We start from the raw sequence: 25,894 nt of genomic DNA, 5'->3' as shown, positions 1-25,894 counted from the left end.
GATCCAGCAATTCCACTTCTGGGTATATACGAGGAATGATCAAAAACACCAGTGAATTTAAAAAAAAGGGGGGGGGCTGGCCCGGTGGCTCAGGTGCTTGGAGCGCCATGATCCTAATGCCGAGGTCGCCGGTTCAATTCCCACATGGGCCAGTGAGCTGCCACCTCTACAGCTAAGATTGTGAACAACAGCTCTCCCTGGAGCTGCGCTGCTGTGAACTGCTGTGAGCCACCGACTGGCGACCGGCCACCAACTGCCTCAGCGGGGGAGCGCAGGCTCCTAATACCAGCATGGGCCAGGGAGCTGTATCCTACACAACTAGACTGAAAAACTACGGCTTGAACCAGTGTGGGGGTGGGGAAAGGTGGAAGAAGGGGGGGAATAGCAAATAGTAAATTTTATATTATGTATATTTTACAACAACTTTTAAAAACATGTAATTAAAAAAAAAAAAAGAATGGGTCTTGCTATTTCTCCTGTTCTATTTCCCTTTCTTACTACTATCCTCTATTCCACTTTACCAAAAAGGCACCTCTGGTTTCAAATACAACTGGAGTACTACCCCAGGGAAGAAAACCCTTCAGGAAACCAACCAGTGTTTATCTTAACTCCTGCTGATGGATATTTGGATTTCCATTGTTTAAAGCCATGTGAATAAACTGTTGTGAACATATCTGTACAAGTCTTTTGTTTTCATTTAACCTCAGGTAGATATTTAGAAATGGATTTTCTGGGTCCTAATGTTTGTCAGGCCTGTTTCTAAAGTGGTTGTACCATTTTGCATTCTTTCAGCAGAGTATTAGAGTTCTGATTGTTGGAAATCCCTGTATATTTGATTTGGTGAGTCTTGTTAATTTTAGCAATTCTAGTGGGGATGTACTGTTATCTCATTGTGGTTTTAATCTTTTTTTCTTAAGATTAATAATAGCGAGCATTTGTCGGATGTGTGTGGCAGATATTTACTCCCCATTTCATAGTTTGCCTGTTTATTTTTTAACCAATGTCTTTAGAAAAAGAGGTTTTAATTTTAATCATTTTCTTTTATGGTTAATGCGTTCTGGATCCTTTATAGGAGTGTTTGCTGACACGAAGCTCAGAAAGATTTTCTCCTGTGTCTTCTTTTAGAAGTTTTATTGTTTAGTGCCTGCATTTATGTCTGATTCATTTTTAATTAACTTTTGTGTGTGGTATGATGGTAGGCAAAGCAAGTGCCCTCAGTGGGGAATCTGGATATGATTCTGGAGAAGGGAGCCTGAGAAGCTGCTGCCACATCCAGGGATGGCAGCAGGCATGCAAATTCCCCCTCCAGCTCTGCAGAGGGCTTTTCTGAGACCCTGTGATTGGAGTGAATACACTTAAAATCTTTTGATGGGAATTTTTTGGCAAGGACAAGGGTCCTGCCAGGAGCCACTAATTCCAGTTCCAGTATTGTGTATTAAAGTTGCTACTGTTTAAAAACTCATAGTTGGATCTTAGTTGGGTAGGTGTTCAAACCAACCTTTGGCTGTTGGTATCCCCCTTGATGTTCTTAGCTGAGTGTCCTCTGCGGCCTAAAGCATTTACTTTGGAAAAACGAGTGTTTAAAGCAGGATAAAGCCACTGCATACCGCAGCTAAAACTAATAGAATAGGACCCCGGTTCTGCTTTGTTGGCTTTTGGAACTGAAATCATGTAAAAAGAAGGGATGGCCCTGGGTATTGGTATTATGTGGCTAGAGGTGAAATTCTTGGACCTGTACAAGATGGATGGACCAAAGCAAAAGCGTTTGCAAGAATGGTTTTATTAATCAGGAATGAAAGGTAGAGGAGACACGAAGTCAGCTACCATCAGAGCTCCAGCCATGAAGGGTGCAGACCTGCAAACAGGGAGGCTTTATTCCCAAACCCACTGGTCAGCTTCCAGGAAAGCAGAGTCTTTGGGTTTTGGGGGAGTGTGATAGCAAAGATGAAAGGTAAAGGGATTGATAAAAGGACATCACTGCGAATGGAACCTATGAGTATAGCTGAATGTGGTGCTTGCGGTCTCTCAGGACCAGCTGACCCCTGTGAACTCTTCATGTGGAACCATTTTTCACTTTAACCTTCAAAACTCTTATTAGACTATTTACTACTATGGTAGCGTCAAGATCTGTAGCTGCAGTAGCTTTACCTGGGCTCACATCCTAATCTTCAGAACTCACCACGCAGGCTTTCTACTCATTGCTGTGTAGGTAGCATCCGTAGGGAGTGGGATCTGGGGAGTTGAGGTGACAGACCCTTCCCACTCCCGCTTGCATGTTCACTGCCAGCCACGCTTATATACGGAATTGATGTTTTTTACTTCTATTTATTTTCAGAGTTCAGTGATAATGTGTTCTCACTTTTTTGATTCCTGTCTTGCTGTGTGTATCAACCTATATCTTTACTGAGGTCTGATGAGCTTCAGCATTTAAAGCCTTAACCTGACATTCATTTCATGCTGCAGTGCCAGTCTGCTTACCAAAAGTGGCCCTGGCTCCATGCCAACTATTCAGGTTTTACCCATAATAGTTTGAGATCATTTTGGCCCCAAGGCCCCTAATCATTTGCTTTGCCGGATTAAACTGCATGTCTGTAGGAACTCCAGCTATCCTAAGGAAAACTTTAGAGGGAACCACTACCAGATGATTTGACAAATTTGTTGACCTGGTCCCACCAGCATGTATGAGGGTTCTAGTATAGCCACATCCTTGCCAGCTGATCTGTCTTTTTTTATTCTAGCCACCCTAGGGGATGTGAAGTGATATCTTGCGGTTTTGATGTGCATTTCCCTCTGGGGAATGTTGAGTATTTTTCCTGTGCTTATTGGCTATTGTGTATCATCATTGGAGAAATGTCTCTTCATAGCCTTTGCCCATTTAAAAAAATTGGATTATTTGTCTTTTTGTTAAAATTATAAAATAGTTCTTTATATATTCTAGATACAAGTCTTATCAAATACATGATTTGTACAAGTTTTCTTCTATTTGGGCTGTCTTCACTTTCTTGATGTTCTTTAAAGCACAAAAGTTTTACATTTTGATGATATCCAACTTATCTATTTTTTCTTTTGTTGCTGAGTTTTTGTTATCATATTTAAGAAACCATGTCCTAAAAAAAAGAAAAACAAAAAAAAAAGAAACCATGTCCTAATCCAAGGTTATGAAGATTCATGCCTGTTTTCTTCTAAGAATTTCATAGTTTTACCTCTTAGACATCTAGGTCTTTGATCCATTTTGAGTTAGTACATGACATGAGATAGGTGTCCAAATTCTTATTCTTTCACACAGGGATGTCCAGTTGTCCCAGTACATTTGTTAAAAAGACTGTCCTTCCTTCATTGAATTATCTTGACACTTGTGTCTAAATCACTTGACCCTAAATGTGAGTATTTATTTCTGGACTCAATTCTCTTCCATTGATCTATATGTTTATCCATATGTTAGTGCCGCACCGTCTTGATTTGTAGTAAGTTTTAAAATTGGGAAGTGTGAGTCCTCTAACTTTGTTGTATATATTCTTTTCTATTTTGTACAGATGAGTATATTACAAATAGAACTTTCCACAAATACTTAAAATTTTTATTTTTTCAATTACAGTTGACATTCAATATTATGTCAGTTTCAGGTATACAGCATAGTGGTTAGATGCTTCTATAACTTACGAAGTGATCCCCTCGGTAAGTCTGATACCCACCTGGCACCATACATACTAATTACAATGTTATTGACTATATTTCCTATGCTGTACTTTACATCTCTGTGACTATTTTGTAACTGCCAATTTGTGTTTCTTAATTCCTTCACCTTTTTCACCCAGCCCATCAACCCTCTCCCATCTGAGAACCATCAGTTTGTTCTCTATATCTGAGTCTGTTTCTGTTTTTTTTTGTTCATTCATTTTGTTCTTTAGATTCCACATGTAAGTGAAATTGCATGGTATTTATGTCTGACTTATTTCACTTAGCATAATACACTCTAAGTCCATCCATATTGTTGCAAATGGTAACATTCTTTTTTTATAGCCAAATAATATTTATGTACCACATCTTTTTTATCTATTTGTCTATTAATGGACACTTAGGTTGCTTCCATATCTTGGCTCTTGTAAATAATGCTGCAATGAACATAGGGATGCATATATCTTTTTGAATTAGTGTTTTGGATTTCTTTGGATAAATACCCAGAAGTGGAATTGCTGGGTCATAAGGTAGCTCTATTTTTAATTTTTTTGAGGAACTTCCATACTGTTTTCCATAGTGGCCACACCCATTTGCAATCCCACCAACAGTGCATGAGGGTTCCCTTTTCTCTGCGACCTAGCCAACACTTTCTTGTTTATTAATTTATTGGTGATAGCTATCCTACAGATGTGAGATGATACCTCACGGTGGTTTTGCTTTGCATTTCTCTGATGACCTTGAGTATCTTTTCATGTCTGTTGGCCATCTGTATGTCCTCTTTGGAGAAATGTCTATTCAGGTCCTCTGACTGTTTTTTTAATCGGATTGTCTCTTTGGTGTTAAATTGGATGAGTTCCTTATAAATTTTGGATATTCATTGGCAATTCTCTTCTCCCAGTCAGTAGGTTGTCTTCGTTTTACTGATGATTACCCTTTGCTGTGCAGAAATGTTTTAGTTTGATGTAGTCCCATTTGTTTATTTTTCCTTTTGTTTCATTTACCCGAGAAGATATATCCAAAAAATGATTATTACTAAGAACAGTATCAGAGAGTTTACTGCCTATGTTTTCTTCTAGGAGTTTTATGGTTTTGGGTCTTACACTTATGTCTTTAATCCCTTTTGAGTTTATTCTTGAATATAGTGTAAGAAAGTGGTCTGGTTTATTTATTTTATGTTTTGTGTGTAAGTGTCCAGTTTTCCCAAAAAAATTTATTGAAGAGACTGTCTTTACCCTATTGTATATTCTTGCCTCCTTTGTCATAGATGAATTGACCATATAAGCGTGGGTTTAATTCTGGGCTCTCTATTCTGTTCCATTGATCTATGTGTCTGTTTTTATACCAGTATCATGCTGTTTTGGTTACTGTAGCTGTGTAGTATAGTTTAATATCAAGTAGTGTGATACCTCCAAATTTGTTCTTTGTCAATATTGCTGTTTTGCAAATACTTTTAAATTTGATATATATAATAGCTTATATCAATTAACATAGCTACCTTATTTTTTGGAGTTGCATAATATTTCTTCCCCTCCCTCCTTCCACCTTATCCCCACTCTGGTTCAAGCCGTTGTTTCTCAGTCTAGTTGTGTAGGATACAGCTCCCTGGCCCATGCTGGTATTATGAGCCTTACGCTCCCCCTGGCAGAGGTAGTTGGTTGCCAGTCCTCGGTCGGCTGCTCATAGCAGCTCATGGCAGCTTTCGCCGGCTACCAGCTGCTCACAATAGCTACCAGCCACTCACGCTGTCCACTGGTCACTCATGTCGGCACATGGTAGCCCACGGAAGCACTCAGCAGCCCGTGGCAGGTCACACCTACCTCAGGCTGCTCACGGCAGCCCAGCTCCAAGGAGGAGCTGTTGTTCACAATCTTAGCTGTAGAGAGCGGAGATCACTGGCCCATGTGGGAATCGAACCAGCCACCTCGGCATTAGGAGCCTGGTGCTCCAACCACCTGAGCCTCCAGGCCGGCCCAGAGTTGCATAATATTTCAATATTACAAATATATCCTATTGATTCACATTTAGATTTTATAATCTTTTGTTAGTATAAATAATGCTGTATTAAGTGCCTTTGAAAATATGTCACAGCACACTGTAAATTTCTAGGGAATGAATTCCTGGAAGAGGAACTGGAAAGTCAGAGGTATATGCATTTAAAATTTTGGGAATTTTATAGTTTTTCTTATGTCATTTCTAACTTCATCATATTTAGGTTAGAGAAGATACTTTTATGGTATTTATCTTTTAAAATCTATTGAAACCTGTTTGTAGACTAACAAATGGTCCATCCTGGAGAATATCCCACATGCACATGGGAAGATGTGATACTGCTGTTGTTAGTTGGACTGTTCCGTATATGTCAATTAGGTTCAATTGTTTTATCATGTTAAGTTCTCTATTTCCTGATTCTCTATTTCCTTGTATTCTGGCTGATCGGTCTATCTATTATTGAAAGTGGGGTTTGAAGTTTCCTACTGTTATTATAAATTTTTTATTAATCCTAGTTCTTTCCATTTTTGCTTCATATATTTTGAGGGTCTGTTATAGGTGTATAATTTTTTTTTTTTAAATTTCCTCCCCCTTCTTCCACCTTCTCCCCTCCCCCACTCCAGTTGAAGCCGATGTTTCTCAGTCTAGTTGTGTAGGACACAGCTCCCTGGCCAGTACTGGTATTATGAGCCTTGCGGCCCCCCCACCCCCCACCACCACCAGGCAGTCGGTCGCCAGTCGTCGTTGGCCACTCACAGCAGCTCATGGCAGCTCTCGCTGGCTGCCAGCTGCTAATGGTGGCACACAGTAGCCTGTGGCAGCACACAGCAGCCCACGCCAAGCTCCAGCTGCTCACAGTAGCCCAGCTCCAGGGAGAGCCGTTGTTCACAATCTTAGCTGTAGAGGGCGCAGCTCACTGCCCCATGTGAGAATCGAACCGGTGACCTCGGCATTAGGAGCATGGAGCTCCAACCACCGTGAGCCATCCAGCCAGCCCTGGTGTATAATGTTTATGATTGCTTTATCTTCCTGTACTTTTTGAACCTTTTAATTAGTATATAATATCCTTTGCTTTTTGTACCTTTTTGGACATAAAGTCTATTGTGTGTGATATTAGTATAACCACCCCAGCTCTCATTTGATTACTATTTGCATGTAATATCTTTTTCCATCCTTTCACTTTCACCATATTTGTGACTTGCGGATCTAAAGTGAGTCTCTTGTAGACAGTGTATAGTTGGATCATGTTTTCTATCTATTCTGCCAGTCTCTCGTCTTTTGATTAAAAGAGTTTAAACCATTTACATACAGTTAATTACTGATAAAGAGGTTACTTCTACTGTTTTGCTATTTGTTTTCTATATGCCTTATAGCTGTTTTTGTCCTTTATTTCTTGCATTATTGCTTTCTTTAGTGTTTGGTTCATTTTTTTGCAGTGAAATGTTTTGATTTTGTTCTCTTTTTATTATGTACATATTATATAGTTTTTTGTGGTTACCATGTGAATTACATTTAACATTCTGCAGTTATAACAATTTAATTTGAATTTATACCAACTTAAGTTCAGTCGCATACACAAACTCTGTTTCTATACAGCTCCTTCCCTTTTTCTGTTACTGATGTCACAGTTACCATCTTTATAAATTGTGTCCCCATTAACACGGATTAATAATTGGTTTTATGCATTTGTCTTTTAAATCATGTAGAAAATAAAAAGTAGAAGTGTAAACCAAAGTTACAATAATACTAGCTTTTGTAATTGTCTGTTTTAATTTTTAACAGGTTTTTATTTCTTCATATGGCTTTGAATTACTCTTTAGCTTCTTTTCATTTTAACCTGAAGAATTCCTTTTAGAATTTCTTGTAAGGCCCATCTAATGGTAACAACTTTTCTCAGCTTTTGTTTATCTGGATATGTCTTAATTTTGTCCTCATTTAAAAAAAAATTTTTTTTTTAACTTGGGGAATATTGGGGAACAGTGTGTTTTTCCCAGGGCCCATCAGCTCCAAGTTGTCCTTCAATCTCGTTTGTAGAGCACAGCTCAGCTCCAAGTCCCATCACTGTTTTCAATCTTAGTCGCAGGAGGCACAGCCCACCATCCCATCTGGGAATTGAATCGGCAACCTTGTTAAGGGTTCGCGCTCTAACCAACTGAACCGTCTGGCTGCCCCTCCAGCGGCTCAGCGGCAACTCGTTGTGTTTAATCTAGTTGTGGAGGGCGCAGCTCACTGGCCCATGTGGGAATCAAACCAGCAACCTTGTCGTTAAGAGCTCATACTCTAACCAACTGAGCCATCCGGCCTCCCTTGTCCTTACTTTTGAAGGAGAGTTTTACCGGATATAGAATTTTTAAAAAATTTATTTAACAATTATAGTTGACATGAAATTCTTGATTGATAGTTTGCTTCCCTCCCCCAGCATTTATATCCTTCACTGCCTTCTGGCCTCCAAGGTTTCTGATGAGAAATTGGCTGATAATTTTGAGGATCTCTTGTGCAGTACAAGTCTCTTCTCTGTGCTGTTTTCAAGATTCTTTGCTTTTCAACAGTTTGATCATACTGTGTCTTGATGTGAATGTATTCTACTTGTACTTCATTTAGCTTCTTGGATTTGTAGACTAATACATCAGATTTGGTGACTTGGGGGCATTACTTCTTCAAATAGTCTTTCTGCCCCTTTCTCTCGTCTTCTAGGACTCCCATAATTGTATGTTGGTCCACTTAATGGTGTCTCCATGCCCATTAGGCTTTGTTCACCTCTGTTCATTCTTTTTTCTTTCTGCTCCTCAGACTCAGTAATTTCAATTGTCCTATCTTCACATTTGCTGATCCTTTCTTCTGCCTGCTCAACTCAGCTGTTGAACCCTTCTTATGAATTTTTCATTTCAATTATTGTACTTTTCAGTTTCAGAATGAATTTGTCTCTTTGTTGATATTTTCGTTTTGCTTATACATTGTTTTCCTGATTTCCTTTAGTTCTTTGTCCATGTTATCATTTAGTTCTTAAGCATATTTAAGACAGTTGTAATGAAGCCCTCTAGTTAAGTCTGATGTCTGGGCTTACTCAGGGATAGTTTTTATTGATTTATGTTTTTTCTTCGAATGGGCTATATTTCCCTGTTTCTTTGTATGCTTTGTGATTTTTTTGTTTGTTTTGTTTTTGAAAGTTGGGCATTTGACTATTATAATGTAACTCTGGGAATCAGATTCTTCCCCTTTCTTGGCATTTGCTGGGTGTTTTTTTTTGTTTGTTTGTTTTTTTGATGAGTTTGAAGGCTGCAGTAGTCTGTTTTAAGACTTTTTCTAAACTATTTTGCCAAGACTATTCCTTGTCATGTGTGATCACTGATGTCTGGGTTTTGTTTGTTTGTTTAGCTCATCTAGTGTTTTAACCAATATTTCTTTGAATGCCAGGAGCTCAAACAAATAAACCACAACAAACAAAAAAACACACCAGCAAAAACAAAAAAGAGAAAAGCTGAAAAATAAGCACCTCTATGTTTTTCCGGATTGGTTCTGTGTTGAGGTATTCCTTCAACACTCTTAGCTAGGCTTGCGGTGAGCCTAGGGATCAACACATGATGAAAGTTTAAGGTCTTCTCAGGTCTTCTCAGATCATGTCTTGTCTGGGTATGCGTGTGGCGCTCTAAATTTTCCCATGTACCTGTTGCTTTGGAGTGGCCTAATTTCCCAAAATTTTCATCCCAACTTCTCCATATATTTGAGTCTATAGTCTGCTTTGCAGCTTTTTGTTAGCAGTGCCTATTGCTGCTTCTCCCCCCTGCTCCCCCGCCCCAAGAGTTCTGAGTTAGGTAAAACAGAAACAAGCACCTTGCATCAGCCCTTCAGATATCCCACAGACAGGTTAGAACAGATGTGTGCAGTAATTTCCAAATCAGGTTTCCCTCTGATTTGAGGGAGGTAGCTGGAAACGGCTGCCACTGCTTCAAGACCAAAACCACTGCATGTTAGAGAGGCGGTGGGGCAGGGATGAGCATAAACATCACAAAACTTTCTTATCAGTTAGAAGATGGCTTTTTCTTGACTGAGCATTTGCTTGGTTGTTGTAAACCTTTGTTTTCTAAAGCTCCAATAATGTTGGTTCAGCCAGTTAACCTACTTGTTTTTTAATGTCTCTGTGGAGGAACTAAACTTTGGAACTTCCTAGTCTGCCATTTTCCTGATCTGTGGGTTATCTCTTCACTCTCTTGATAGTGTACTTTGATGCACAAAAGTTTTTAAAATTGATGAAGTGTACTTTATTTTTCTTTTGGTGTCATATTAAGAAACCATTTCTAATCCCAGGGCCATGAAAGTTTGCCTCCTTTTTTAGTAGCTGCAGCAAGGGTCCTATGGAAGACTTCTCAGCTTGACTTGGGTTATGTGCCCATCTTCAAAGCATTACTGTGTTGAGGGTAATAGACTCTTCTGGTTGGCCAGGCTGGATGGTGTAGGATCAGCCACATGGCCTGAGAGGGGTGTTAATGTTTAGATGCTGTTTCCAAAAGGAAGGTAGAGTGGCTGCTGAAAAAATTAGTAAATATTTAGTAAGTGTGAAGCATTCTTAGTATATTGAGACACTTATGGTGCCTCAGAGTACACATTATTTTAATTAAAAGTATATTTTTCTTGTTATAAATTAGTGTGTAAATGTTTAAAAGTAACTTTCAGAGCTATCCCTGCTGATGTTTTTAGTTTAGTTTAGTTTTTACTTCATGTTCTAATGTCATTATTTTTTGTGGTTTGTTTTGTACAGGTACTGCTATAACGAGAGTTTTGTAGCAAAAAGATCTACTTGCTGGGCTCTCCTGGCATAGAGATGTGGGGGGGTTCTCGGTCTGCTAATAGAACAGGACCTTTTCGGTAAGTGTTAAAATTTGAATATTGAAATTGTCAGTATTTTAATAATAATGAACATATAGTATAACATTTTTTGGTCGACCATAAAGGGGGGGGTATTTTCTCTGTGTAGAGATAGCTCTGAATTTTAAAAAATAGAAATTATTTTTTAAATTTCTGAAGTGATTCTGAGGGTTTTGTGTTTTAGCATTTTTTTAAACATTAAAAAATATCCCTTATTTATTTAATCTCTTTCAGCAAATAATATATACTTGAATAATAAGGAAAGCTAGCATAAATGTTTATAAATGTATATAAATATTTTGTTCAGTTCACTACTTTACGTCTAGAATTCAGAGCTGTGCCTTACCTGTGGCACATTGTGTTTTAGCCACCAGAAATAGTTCTGAGAAAGAAGTTGCTCGATGCAATTTTCTAAGTTATTATACATTTCAGTTTTAGGGATTACTGGGTACAAAGATAAGTGGAGAAAGTGGTACCATTCCTTTGTAAATGCATTATGTTTTAGGTTTGCAGGGAGTTTATTTTTTGTAGCCAATGTAATAAACACTGATGATTAGTGTTTTTTAAGCTTTTGCATTGTGTTTAAAATTAATAAGATGTTATAGGAATGTGATTTTTATGGTTTTACTTGGTATATGGCAAAGAAATCTGACCTTTGAAGTTACACATTTAAAATACTGACACTCCAATTGAAACTGCTGTTACTAGTAGGTTGGTGCAAAAGGAATTGCAGTTTAAAAGGTTAAAAATAATTGCAAAAACTGCAATTCCTTTTGCACCAACCTACTAGTAAATTTTCTTTTGAATCGACAGCCTGCAAGATTTTATTCTGCAAATTCAACAGATGTTCCGTTCATTATTTTGAAGCTTGGGCTCCAATGAAAAATTTAGATAGAGAACTGAGTTTTAAAAAAATTCCGTATAATTTACTAATGCTAATGTTTTATAAATTCTAAATGATAGAGGTCCTTACTTTCTGCTCAGTGATCTTTAAGTTAAAGCAATGGTGGTGATACTGAGTGTTTTTCCTTTCAAAATATTAAGGTCTGGATCAGTGGTCAGCAAACTACAGCCCACAGCTTGTTTTTGTTTTATTGGAACGCAGCCATGATTATTCATTTACAAATTGTGGTCGCTTTCATGCTACAGTGGGGCAGAGTCGAGTGGTTGTGATCCCAGACTGCAAAGCCTGATGTAATTACTATCTGGCTCTGTATGGGAAGTTTGCCGATCCCTAGTCTAGATCAGTGGGCTTGTACTTTAATGTTTTTTTTCTTTTTATTACTTTTTTTGGGTATCTTTCCCCTTTATTTTTTTGAACATTTTAAAATATTTAGATTGTAATCTATTCTTTTTACTTGTATTTAATGGGTAATTATTTTGTTAAGTAAGACTCTTTCTTATAGAATTAACTTATTTTGATAGGTTAGGTAAGCCTCCAGAAATGTTAGGTAACTTTAGCTCTATTGCTTAACTTTTAAAAAGTTTTCAGGACATTTTTTTCTTTGACCAATTTATTATGTAAAATTGTGTTTCCCCACCTTAATTTTAGTTTAACTGGAAGTCATTACATGCTGTTTTTTAAGATCTTTGACCAAAAGGGAGACATAGTGTATGTAGCATAACTTTGGTGGGACTAATTTGTATTTAAAAAAGGTATCTTGCAGGAAAATAATTTTATATTAACATCTTTTCTTCTTAACATTTCTTTATTTGGTTAAAAATTATTTTCATAGCCACTGCTATTTTATATTAATAGAACTGATTCTTGACTAGTCCGCATAAAATACAATTCTAAGAACCCTGGTACAGTAGGTTACTCTGGATCTATTTGATCATCTCAATTTAAGAGGCTAAGATAATCCTTAGGGCAGTATTCAAAGACAGTGTTGGACGTGTTCTGGTCCAAAAACATGTAGACTTAGATACTCAGCACTCATCCCCCCGAGTGTCTGCTGAGGCTTACGTCTTCCTGCAAACTAGTAGGATTTGAATGCTTTTATACATGGGAGACACTAGAGTTAGTGGTAATGTCTTAATTGTAGTGTTAAATTGTATTACTTACGAAGAACGTTTAAACTTGCTCCTCTTAGATGAACCACAGAGACATAACTAATGTTAATGGAAGCTAACAGGAGTCATCATAGTCTGAAAACCATTAAATATGCATCATTCTAATGTTTATTCAATTTCTATTACTTTAAGAAAGGTGTTGGCATTGTAATTGGTTTTCTTGAACGGAGTGGCCTAGAATCAGTTGTCTCTTAAATCTTTCTTGTATAATGGTGTGGTCTGAGCCAGAAGGGCCATGTAATGGAACCCATATATTCTGGGAGGAGACAACTGAGTTGGATTTGATCTCTTACTTTTGTTTTATGGCTAAATAGCAGATAACCCTTCAGAGCATTTCAGGTTTTCCTTTTTCACGCCCCCGTCTCTCCCTTAAGCTCAGGATCCTGGGTACCTAATTGCCTATTTAAAATCCCTAATCTTTTACCAAAGCCAAAGCATGTAAAATGACCTGGAATATAGGCAAAGGGAAGAAATTGGGCCAGTTCTCATTTATCGCTTAAGTTCTATAAAGTAAGAATGTGAATTTAATACTCTGCTTATTGTAAAATATATTACCATGAAAAATTAGCATGAGACATGGGAATCTGGAATATCAGCTTCTTCATTTGGAACCTGGGAATAACACTTGAAGGCCTAACGCTCTCTCTAGGTCCCTTTCTGTATAAAGCTCCTGGATGCTGTTGCTTGGCTTAGTCAACTTAGCCGTGCATTGTGGCATGATTCACGCTGCCTCCCTTGATACTCCTGGGTAGTTATAATAGGACTCGGGTGAGAGTGCTTCTACTAGAGCTGCTGTAGAACTGGGGCTGAGACGCAGCCAGGCCTGGTGCTGAGCCCGTGAGCACTGGTGTGCTCCTACTGGCAATTTACAGCCAGTGTTTCTTCATTGTGGGCCTGTAACCATTCTGATTGGGTGGTGTCTGCGCTGGAGCTGTAACCAAATATTTTGGAATGTTACTCCTGTATGCAACAATGAGAAAGATATCTCCTGAAACTTACTGTGACAAATTTACAGTGCATTGCTTTTTTTGATGTATAGGAATCATCTGTTGATCTTGGAATTCTAAGTTCCCTGGCTGTAGGAAATTGAAATTTTTGTAGCATGTCACCATTGCTAGCTTATCTGGTATTGCGGATTTTCCCTGTTGCAGGACTGGGTGAAAGCTTTTTCTGCAGCAGTCATGTTGAAAGCCTTGTGTTGACTTTCCTCGTGTTCTGAAATGGGAGCGTAAAAGTTTACTCCGCCACTTCGTCCTAAATAGCAAAACCTTGCTGTTTTCTGCAGATCTAGGACCTTGTTACAGAACTCTGCCAAAAAAAAAAATGTTTACAGAAGAATGTGCTGTGATTAGAGAAGAATGTGCTGGTGTGTAGATTTCAAACTCTCTGGACAATATGAATAACACTGTCTTTGTTTCTACAGTGGGAGCCAAGAAGAAAGGTTTGCTCCCGGGTGGAACAGGGATTATCCTCCTCCTCCCCTTAAGAGTCATGCTCAAGAGAGACACTCTGGCAACTTTCCTGGCAGAGATTCACTTCCCTTTGATTTCCAGGGGCATTCGGGGCCTCCCTTTGCAAATGTAGAGGAGCATTCTTTCAGCTATGGAGCTAGAGACGGACCGCACGGTGACTATCATGGCGGGGAGGGATCTGGACATGATTTCAGGGGGGGAGATTTTTCATCTTCCGATTTCCAGAACAGAGATTCATCCCAGTTGGACTTCAGAGGCAGGGACATGCATTCTGGAGAGTTTCGGGATAGAGAAGGACCACCTATGGACTATAGGGGTGGAGACGGTACTTCTATGGACTACAGAGGTAGGGAAACCTCTCACATGAACTACAGAGACAGGGAGGCCCACACTGTGGACTTCCGAGGGAGGGATGCGCCTCCGTCTGACTTCAGGGCCCGAGGCACTTACGATTTAGATTTTCGAGGCCGGGACGGCTCTCATGCAGATTTTAGGGGAAGGGATTTATCAGATTTGGATTTCAGGACAAGAGATCAGTCCCGTTCTGACTTTAGGAATAGAGATGTGTCGGATTTGGACTTCAGGGACAAAGACGGAACACAGGCGGACTTTAGAGGCCGAGGTTCAGGTACTGGTGATCTAGACTTTAGGGATAGGGATACACCACATTCAGATTTCAGAGGCCGACACCGGTCCAGGCCGGATCAGGACTTTAGGGCCAGGGAGGTAGAAACGTGTATGGAATTTAAGGATAGGGAGATGCCCTCTGTGGACCCAAATATTTTGGATTACATTCAGCCCTCTACACAAGACAGAGAACATTCTGGTATGAATGTGAACAAGAGAGAAGAATCAACACACGACCACACAACAGAAAGGCCTTCTTTTGGCATTCAGAAGGGAGAATTTGAGCATTCAGAATCAAGAGAAGGAGAAATGCAAGGTGTAGCCTTTGAACGTGAATCTTCATCAGACTTTCAGAACAGCCAAAGTCCACTTCAAGACCAAGACAAGTCACAGCTTTCTGGAGGAGAAAAACAGAGTTCCGATTCTGGTCTGTTTAAAGAGGAAGGTGGTCTGGACTTTCTTGGGCGGCAGGACACTGATTACAGAAGCATGGAGTACTGTGATGTGGATCACAGGCTGCCAGGAAGCCAGATGTTTGCTTATGGCCAGAGCAAGACTTTTCCAGAAGGCAAAACTCTCAGAGATGTCCAGCGGGACCTTCAGGTATGTTAACAGAGTGGGTTGCTTTTTTGCCTTTTTCTTTTTCATAAGGGTTTTCTGAAGGATGAAGTGTAGAGTCCAGGACCATTCATTAGTCCCAGGTCTCTCCTTGTACAACGATTAGAAAGCAAAATTTGGATTCAAGAATGGAAGATATCTCTCTAGAGAAAGGACCCTCAGATCATATTTTTGAGATATTTATCTTCAATATTGTGCTTTATGGTGCTGATTTAAATGCCTTGGAATAATTTAGTTTGAAATTATCTGTCTTTGTGGTTGATTCTCTCAACTCCTGCATAGTTAGGCCTTGTGGCTGTTTTGGGTTCATTTTCTTATTTAAACTCATGTAGGGAATACCTAGGAATCTTTCCCTGGTGGTGAGGAGGTAATACTAATGTCTCAAGTCTCTTCTTGCAGCTAACTTGATTTAAATGTTGAATTTCTATGTATAATATACAATTTAACATATATACGTATATATTTATGTATCTATGCGTATATATATGTATATATGTATGAAATATAAGCCAGGAGAGTTAGTGTGCAGTTGGACAACGAAAATATTATCTTTTAAAATAGATTTTACCCGTCTTTACTCAGGTTTCTATTACACTAAATAGTAATCCTAAGTAAGACATGCTAACCAAATAGTGGATTTTGAGGAGGTTAGAGCTGGGTGACCATATAATTTATTGTTCATATTCAGGAGTGAAAGAGGACACTTGATAATTATGCCAGGACAGTAGGCATAACTGGGAGCTGTGGTCACTTAGTTATAGGAGACTTTTTCTCAGAAGTTAAATCCTTATTAACACTTTTGAAATGGAAATCAGCTGAGACTCTTGTGATTATGGAAAATGCAGATTTCTTTGAATTGTACTTTCAAGTTGTACAGTCAGATGACACTTTTTAACTTTGTTCTGGAGTGTGTTTATAGATGACATCTTTGATAAATGACATCTGGTTTAAATTTCTTTTTTTTTTTTTCTATTTTCTCATTCAGGAAAAGAAAATTATAGTTTTGAGACTGTTTTGTTTGTTTTTCTGATTATGAAAATTCTGTTCAATGGTGTTTCTTACTGTTCTGCCTTACTATTTCAAAACTCCCTCAGTGAGCCTTGGTTTTTGCACACTTATAGTCTAATGATTTGAAATCAAATTTTGGAACTCAGAAAAATAGAGAAAATTACAAACTTTCACATATATCTTCATAGGATGCAAGTCAGTTTGACTTTTGATCCTGAGTACCTGTATTTCACGTTCAGTTTCATTTTGCATTAACATATATTTATTTCTGAAATAACTTTTTATTCTGGATTCAAGGATCAAGACTACAGGACTGGCCCAAGTGTGGAGAAACCAAGCAAGCTTATTCGATTAAGTGGGGTGCCTGAAAATGCCACAAAAGAAGAGGTAAATCTCTTTTTATTGTTCCTTTTGCTTTTGTTGTTGTTGTTCTTGTTGGTCAATTAAAAAAATTTCTTTTTCCTGATGGATGCTATTTATTGAGAGTGCAAGTTGCAAATCCTAAAAAAATATTTTTTTGAACTTTTTATTTTGAAAAATTGTAGATTCACAGAAAGGTGCAAAGAAATGTACAGGGAAGTCTTGGGTATTCTTCACCGAGCCCCTGCCAGTATTAACATGTTGTATTACTATAGTACAATAGCTAAACCGGGAAATTGTCTTTGGTACAGTCATAGAGCTCATTCAGATTTCACTGGTTACGCACGTACTCACTGAGGTGAGGTTTATAAAAAAAAATTAGGACAAATGATTGTTGTCCTCAGACCTGATGGTCATCCACCAGGGCATAATCCAAGAGGGACGGATGGAGTGCATACATAAAGATGCAGTTTATTTACAGTAGTAAAAAGTGGGAGCTGCCTAACTCCTCAGTGTTAAAGGACTGGCTGACTAAATTATGGCTGAACATACGGAAGAATTTGGTCAGAATAGTACAACAAGAGCAAATAGTGCTTTCTCTGAGCTAGGTGTTATGTGATACATATGAGCATTAGATCACTTAAATATCACATGAATAGGTACTCTTAATCCATTCACTCCAAATATTAAACACTATACGCCAGGCACTGTTCTAGACGCTGAGTGATACAGCAGTGAATATTATAAAGTCATTGCCTCCATGGGTAATAAAAAAGTAAACAAAAGGTAGGTAATTTCAAACAGTGATAAATGCTCTGTAGAAAACTAAAGTAAAGGTCTAGAGCGTCACTAGGGTAAGGACTGTTTTAGATCAGGTAATTAGGGAAGGCCATCACCAAGGAAGTGACATTTGATCTCAGGCTTGAATGCAGTGTGAGAACAGTCTCTTTGAAGATGGAGAAAAAAATTGACCAGGCTGAGGGAGTTCAAGTGCTGTGGCTCTGGACTGGAATGAGTTCAGTGTATCATCTTATTTTTAACAGTTGAGAAACGGCACTGAAAGGTTACATAGCAGGTGAGCAGAAGAAGCTCGCAATGCAGGTCTACCGATCAGGGCTTGAGCTTGAGCTTGTGACAGTTCTGCTCCTCTGCCTTTTTTATATATTTGGAATTTTTAAATTGTGTTTGACTCATTCAACAGTTTTTGAATGCCAAAATGCCTGGCTTAATTTCGCTTTTATAATGTAATCATAGCTTTAAATTATGGAGAATAAAAACTGATAGGAAAAATACAATATTCAGTATTTGATCATGATTTGTAACATTAGTGTAAATACCATATTCTTGCAGATTCTTAACGCCTTTCGGACTTCTGATGACATGCCCGTAAAGGACTTGCAGTTGAAGGAGTATAACACAGGTGAGTTTCTTGATATGCATGTGGCCTTAGGTTAGGAAGGGTCTTTGTCAGATCTCTGCATTCTGTGCTACTCACAAAATTGTAAAGAAACCACGATTAAGATTTCCAGAAGCCTCCTGTTGGTGCCTTCAAATAACAGCCTGCTTTAGTCTTAGCTGTGGTTCTTTGTGGATGTTTGTCCACACATGGGCGATGAGGATGCATGTTCCAGTTCTTCTGAGTGCCTAAGAGATAATAAAGTGAGTGTTGCAGTGTTTGTCCCTGAATATATTTTGTATAATTAAATCTTTAAACTTACTATTTATGTTTTTCGTGGTGGTGGAATGTTTCCGTTGGAGCCTAGTAGGATTTAATAGACTTCCTATATGTAAAATTTTACATTTCATTGCTTCACCGTGAAATTTACAACTTTTCAGAGAAATTGTACAAATTAGTGGTTTCTTGAATTTTCAGTCTTGCTTTGAGAACGGGGTTCTGCAACGGCTATTTTTTTGTTGAATCCATAAATAGATCCAGGAGAACTTTCTCTTTGACTTCTATTCTGTGGTCTGAAATGCAGATTAAACTTTTCAGAGTACCCTCCCGATTTTAGAGTATCAAGTTCAGTCAGTTCCTTCAAATCTTAATACAGAAAATGTAGTCAAAAGAGAAATGCCAAGCACTTAAGATACTGACCAATATTTTTAGGACTACGTAATATGAAATGGTTTAAAAATAAAGGCAATGTTTAATTTTATTTATTTGTTTGTTTGTTTGTTTATGGGTTTTTTGTTTTATTTTTTGTTTTTGTTTTTGCTTTTAAGGTAATCTTTAAGTGATCTATTTTGCAGAATTTTACATTGAAGAAAGTAGAATTTAGATTTCACAGAACTTAGATTTCAGTAATCCAAGTTAAAGAACTCTTCAAGTAAAGAGCATGCCATATTTTTGAGGATATAGTTTACTTTCAAACAGTTTACCAAGGAATAAAGTTTTTGCATTAACTAGAGAGCTTGTTTTTCAGTTTGGTTCTACAGAGGGAAACTATCCACAAAAATAAATTCTTGTGCTTGAAAATAATCTGGTGTTGAAATAAACTTAATGTTAAGTCCAGAAATATTTTTTCTATAATTTGAGAACAAACTTAGCAGCTATTATTTCTCAGTAGAAGGCTGATCATTTATTTATTTTAAAAGCAACCCTGGATTTGTGAAAACATGACTAAGAACACTTACGTTATTCTTGCACACTTTGTTTTTAAATTTATTTTTTTTGCACGTGTCTCATGCACATTTTCTTGACTTACTGCTATCTTTGGGAACTAAAAGTAGAATTTATAGGCTGTAGTTGCTTTTTAACTGTGATAGGGTAATAACCTCAGCTTTGATCTTGTTTCATGAACTGTGCTTTTATTAACTATTGGTGTATGTAGGAAAGAAGAGATGTTTTGATGTTTAAATAGCAGCAATTTAAACTCTTCAATTCTTTAGTACTTACTGACTTTCTATTTGTCAGATTTATTAGCAAAGTGAAACATATTAATATATAGGGTCCACAAAAGAAGGTCTTAAATTTGCTGGCTATGGTAGCTATTAGAATCATAATTGGCCATCCAAAGACATTGATACATACATGTGAAATTATTCGGGATATTGGTTAAAAAAAATACACCTTCAGGAAATGCAGTCTTTTCTAAGCATTTTATTATTGTGTTTCCTTGAAAATAAGACCTAGCCGGACCATCAGCTCTAATGCGTCTTTTGGAGCAAAAATTAATGTTATGTTAAAATAAGACCGGGTCTTATATAACATAATATAATATAATTATAAATATAATATAATACCGGGTCTTATATTAATTTTTGCTCTAAAAGATGTATTAGAGCTAATGGTCCAGCTAGGTCTTATTTTCCAGGAAACACGGTATATGAGGTGATAGTATATTAAATATATATATTTCTTCTTTTTTTAATGAGAAGATTGGTTTACCAGTCCCATGTTATCCGTATTATATCTCTATGTGGCAAGCAGAGTGAACTTTTGAAAATACCACTCAGATCATGTTACTCCAATGCCTAAAACCCTCTAATGGCCTTCCATCTTGCTTGGAAGAAATTCCCAACTTCTTGTCCCGCGTGAGCTGGCCCTTGGCTATTTGTCTGACCCATCCTGTACTGCTCTCCACCTTTCTTATTATGCTCCAGCCACAGCTCTAGTTCTCTGTCGGGGCCTTTGCACTGCTCTTCTCTCTGATCCTCACTTGTCTTGTGAGGTTTGGTTCTTGGCTTCAGTTTCACCTCTCAGAGGCCTTGCCTCACCATTGGATCCAAAATCACTCATCAGTCATTTTTCATCATATCCTAGTGTGTTGTCATAGGAATTGTCACTGATGTTTTTCTCAATGGTTTTGTGTGTCTTATTCTTCCCACTAAAGAGTTAGCTCCATGACAGCAGGAGCCTTGCTTGTTTTGTTTGGTCCTGTTTCCTCAGTGCTTGACACTCTGCCTGGCACTGACAGGTTCCCAGTATGCATTGAATGAATAAGTGTCTGATGTATATGGAGAGCAGCTGTGATGTCTTCTGAGGTACGGAGTATTAAAGGGTAGTTTAGGTTTCACAGTAGTGCCGTCTTACTTACTGAAGAATATGCCTTGGAACAATCAGAACGTTAACATTTCAAAGATTGTGTGTGAATTTCAGTAGAAAAGGTGACTTTTATAAATGGTGGTCAGTTTTTTTTTCGGCTGTGTGATAACCTGCAAAGACCACGCAGGGTGGATATTGCTCACAAGAGGGGTAGAGTTCTGGGTAGAGTTCATCCTTTAGTTGATGTAATGGGGAGCCAGTCTATAACAGAGAGGAACGATTAGTGCCTGTTCACTGACTGTGCTAATTATCAATTTAATTTTTGTTTCATTTAGAGCTATGTAAGTATAGGGCCACAACTCTTTTCCAAAATCTACAGGGTCAGATGAGTTTATGAATTTTTCTGAATATAGGAAGATAATGTAGTACATAGATCAGGGGTGTCCAAACTTTTTTCAGCGTTTTTTCACCAAGGGCCATATGTGGTAAAATACACCAACAGCCGGGCCACTCATTCGAGGTGAAGTATGTATTGCCTCACCTGGTTTATTTAAGTAAACTAAACATATTTTTGGAATTTGCTGCGGGCCAATTAATAATGGATTGCGGGCCACAGTTGGCCCGCAGACCTCTGTTTGGACACCCCTGACGTAGATCATATATAAACTATATCCCCTAGTGCGATGTATATCAGACATAAAAACACTTCTGTAGCAAAATGTATAACTATTCTCACTAAACAGACTGAAAAAAGGCTATAAAGAGACTCAGCGTGGTGGAGATCAGCATTTGTTTCCAGAAGACATCACTGAGAATTTACCAAAAAACTTGATATTTAAGGGATTTTAGAATTGCAGATAAGGGATTGTGAACCTACATATGTTGTGTATATTTGAGTTTTTCTTTTGCCATTTGCAAATATAACCCCACTTGTTGTAAATGACCTTGAGTTACATGATATATTCCTGGGAAAAGTATCAGAAGTGAAATATGTTTTGGTGACTGGACAAACTCTTATGTATACATACAATGGAATACTACTCAGTAATAGAAAATGAAGAAACTACTCATGCATGCAGCAACATGAATGAATCTCATAGCCATTATGCTGAGTGAAAGAAACTAGACTCAAAAGGTGACACATTGCCATAGAAAGGAATGAAGTACTGAGACAAGCTACAACTTGGATGAACCTTGAAAACATGTTAAATGAAAGAAGCCAGACACAAAAGACCACGTATTGTATGGTCCCATTTATATGATATGTCCAGAACAGGCATATCCATAGAGACAGAAAGTAGATGGTAGTTTGGTAGTTGTCAGGGGCTGGAGAAGAGGGAAATGGGGAGTGACTGCTTAGTGGTTGTGGGGTTTCCTTTTGGGATGACAAAAATATCTGGGACTAACTAGTGATGGTCGCATAACATTGTGAATGTACTTAATGCCACTGAATTGTACTCTTTAAAATGGTGTATTTTATGTTACATGTATTTGATCATAATTTTTAGAAAAGACAACCTACTGTATGATTTCATTTATATGACATTCTGGAAAAGGCAAACGTATAGGAATAGGAAATAGTGGTTGCAAGGGTGTTGGGGAGGGGTTCACTGTAAAGTGGAAGCCTGAGAGGATTTGGGGGCGTAATGGAACTGTTTTATACGTTGACTGTGGAAGTGGTGTGTCAGTGTTCAATTCACTGAAGTTGGTGACTACTGTGGTTATGTAAGAGGACATCCTTATTCTTAGGAAATGTACGCTGACATTTTCAGGAGTAAACAACCAGGATGTATGCCGTTTTCTCTCTTACGGTTTAGAAAAAGTATTTGATGTATATGGAGAAGGGAGGAAGGCAGTAATGATAAAGTATATACACAAAATGTATCTCGATAGGTGAATCTGGGTCAAAGAGTATATGAGTCTGCTGTGAGCCCACAGTTTTTAGGCGCCACGCCAAGGGCCAGCCTTCCAGCCCCAACACCCATTTTGGAAGTGCCTGCGGCTGTGTGTGTATGTCGGTAACACTCGTACAAAATAAATTCTATTTATCGCTGTTTTAAAAAAAAAGTATATGAGCATGTTCTTTTGACTATTATTCTTGCAACTTTTTGGTAACTAGGGAATTATTTCCAATTAAAAATTGGAAAACTGATGTATGTTATTTTTAAATGATCAGCAGAAATCTTGCAAGATAAAGATTACAATGAACAGCTTCTGTGGACAAGTAGGCTGTAGAGCATCGGTTCTCAGAGTGGGTCCTGCGTCAGCAGGGTCAGCACTCACTCCCTCAGAACATGTTAGCAATACAAATTCTCAGCCCCGCCCCCTAACCAGAAACTTTGGGGGCCGGCTGCAACCATCGCTGCTTTAACAGGCTCTCCATGTGATTGTGATGTGCCCTGAATTATGAGAACCACTGCTGGCTCTCATTTGTTTATATTCTTTATTCTAGGACTTTTTTGCACAGTTTAAAGGAGACTTAGTAAGCAAGTAGACCTCCTGTAAGTAGAAAAGACTAACGCTTACGTGATTTAGGAGCCCATGACAAACACATGCCTTGCCCACCTGATACCAATTTTGCACTGCAGAGCTGGGGCAGGAGGTGGAGTAGTTCTGATGTTATTTTAGGTCCTTAGATCTTTCTGTTTGTGTAACATATTTCCTCCAGAGATCTTGAAATGGTTATAGATGCTCATTCTCACAGCATTTCTGTGACATGAACGCACACATAAGTGCTCTTGGTTTTCAGGTAGATTTGCATACTCCACAGTCTAGAAGCTTGCTATGATGTTTTTTCCAAGGGAGTTTGTATTATTTAAGCAAAAATATAGTGTCTAGACTGTTTACTAATAAGTCTCACACATAGTCTGTAACTCTGTATAGTAACTGAAGTGCTACAGGATTACTTTACTACTGTTTCATTAACTAGTGTCTCAAAGTTAGAAGGTTAATAAGATGGTTAGCAGAAGAAGCTTTGATTCGATCAGTTTTCATAGCAAATGGGCACAGTTTTTGTGGCCCTGGGAAGGACAGTTCTTAGGAAGTGAGCACTTGCAGTGACCACCAGGTCACTTGGTCTCCTACCCTAGCATTTTGGATATACTGAAAGTGACATTGTATTAGAGGCCTCATACCCTCTGTGTTTATTAAGGGTATCAGGCTCATACCTTTTTATTTTTCACAGTGGAAATGCTTTGAGTTTTTACCTCCATGTTGATAAAACAGAAGTGCCTTCCTTAAGAAAAGAAGAAAAAACCCAGAGAGGATCTTTCAATTTAGGGGCAGAAATCCATTGTGAAATGGATTGACACTGATGATACAAAACGTGTGTAGTTGGTGGCATCCCAAATGGAGTAGCAGCTAAAGGCACAATAGCTTAACATCATTTAGAAAAAATAAATTATAGTTGGAAAATGCAAATGCGCATTTTTGCAGTATTTTTGGCTTTTACAGACTAGACAGGTAAATATTTTTAGTTCTTAGGAAAAAACTGATCATAGGCTAATGGGAAAATATCACATTTACTTATGACATCTCTAAAACTGCAGAAGGTGTTGTTTTCAACCAGGAGTCTTACCAAGTTTGGGATCACATTTGGGGAGGATGTTTACAGATAAGCCTCAAGGAAAGGTGGCTGAGCTTTAAAAGTAAGAACGTCTGGGAAGTGAAGGCACTTTTCAGGGCTGGGTGAACCTTGTGGCGGTCGTGGATGGACCCTGTGGCTGAGTGCAAAGCAGCACACCTAGAGAAGACTCCCGTGACACGGTGCTGGAGGGATCAGGTGAGCCTGGGGAGAGGCGCTGGAACTAGCGTTAATTTTAGTCATCTTTAGAATTACCTGGGATTTGCCTTATTTATTTCATTTTTGAAGTTTCCCAACCCAAAGACTTTTGAATAGAAGGTACTTTTAGAGAGTGTGGGTGTTTTGTGACCCTTACCCTCATTTTAAGGACTTACTTCATATAAGAGATTACCTTGGTGTAGATCCTTGGGAGTGGAAAACTAGACTGTACCTCGAGCAGAGACATGGGCACGTTGTTTCTGATCATGATACATTAATATTTTAAACCTCGTTAGGTGCTAGGGGCTCACTGGGCTATTGGGGGAAAGCTAGCTTGAGGTCCCTGTAGCCTTTATGGGAACAGTGGGGCTCTACGGTTCAGGGTCTGAGGGGAGTTGGAGTTCTGTCAGCTAGTGAATACAAGCATCTTTTCAGGGCTTGGGCAGGGCTGGGCACTTTTGAGGGCTTGTTGCTGACGTTAAAAGAGAATCCCAGGACTGTTTTGGAAAGCAAGAATTTAGGATTACTGGTTTAACTTAACTATAAAATAGCCTTTTTCATTTGGATAGTTAACTTTCCTGGCACTTAGGATGAAACTCATTTGCTATTCTGGGAGTTGACTCGTTCAATATAAGCTCCTTTGTTGAAACCCCGTAAGTGAGCAGAGGTGGCTCGAGGTAGTTTGCAGCCCTGGTAGAGAGGTTTTAATATTATTGTTGACTTTTATTGGGCTCCCTGTAAGCTACCTTTCCCTGGGACTTTTGGGAATAGTCTCATTCTGGATCTGAGAATGGGACAGGTCTTTATTCAGAAATCCAAGATATCACTTTATTCAGAAAAAAAAACCACCAGCTTGGTGGTTTTGAGTTGGATGACTATGTAGCCTTGAATGTCTCTCTGTAAAGCACACGTGACATCTGGAAGTAGAGCAGATGGCTGTTTGGAGAATGTGGCATACAGTGATGAGCAGGTGCCTTCGTTGGCAGGCTGTAGCCTCTTTCCCCAGGACTATTTAGCTAAGATGGAATTTGCCTCTCGGAGATGGGGAAGGTGTTGAACCCTGTTTATAGCCCTCTGTCAGTTCCCTGAGTTCCTCGCTCTTCTCTTGGTAGAATTGCTTCTGTTTTCTGTAGTCCTCACTTGTCTCTTTGCACAAAGGTTCAGGTGGTTTTGGTGGAGTCTTCCAGGTTGTGTAAGACTCTATGGGGCTTTCCGTGCCTATTGGTTGTTAGAAGAACTCACTGAAGAGTCTCTTCTAGACTAGCAAGAAGAAAGGAGTCATTAGTCAGCCTGAATAGTGCAGGAGGCTGCTCAACTCCCAGCTTCTGTCCAGGGAGGAAAAGTCACTTATACAGTTGCCTTCCATGGATAGCAGATAGAGGCCATCCGTAAAAACTTTACAGGAGGGTGCAGCCCGGTGGCTCAGGCGGTTGGAGCTCC

The 25,894-nt window shown here is 38.6% G+C and overlaps 1 protein-coding gene across 8 annotated transcripts in view; it reads left to right on the top strand.

Annotated features, from left to right (window-relative positions):
• RBM6 (RNA binding motif protein 6) overlaps positions 1-25,894 on the top strand; it is a 92,698-nt gene that overhangs the window by 7,419 nt on the left and 59,385 nt on the right. For 5 of the 8 annotated variants that reach the window (XM_074312312.1, XM_019723806.2, XM_074312303.1 and 2 more), the window contains 4 exons: positions 10,424-10,530; positions 14,027-15,305; positions 16,626-16,715; positions 18,039-18,108. Coding sequence is in view for 6 of the 8 variants with exons in the window: in XM_019723806.2 (XP_019579365.2) it covers positions 10,487-10,530; positions 14,027-15,305; positions 16,626-16,715; positions 18,039-18,108 (1,483 nt within the window). In the remaining 2 variants the exon portion in view is untranslated. Of the gene's footprint in view, positions 1-10,423; positions 10,531-13,754; positions 15,306-16,625; positions 16,716-18,038; positions 18,109-25,894 lie in introns of all 8 variants that reach the window. The other 3 variants (XM_074312307.1, XM_074312306.1, XM_019723809.2) reach the window with 2 other exon arrangements.

The sequence above is a fragment of the Rhinolophus sinicus genome, chromosome 5, assembly GCF_057876585.1.
Source record: "Rhinolophus sinicus isolate RSI-liver-muscle chromosome 5, RSI-T2T, whole genome shotgun sequence".
In the NCBI taxonomy this organism is placed as follows: domain Eukaryota; kingdom Metazoa; phylum Chordata; class Mammalia; order Chiroptera; family Rhinolophidae; genus Rhinolophus; species Rhinolophus sinicus.
The sequence above is the reverse complement of the archived record's forward strand: the minus strand, read 5'-3'. Positions and strand labels throughout refer to the sequence as shown.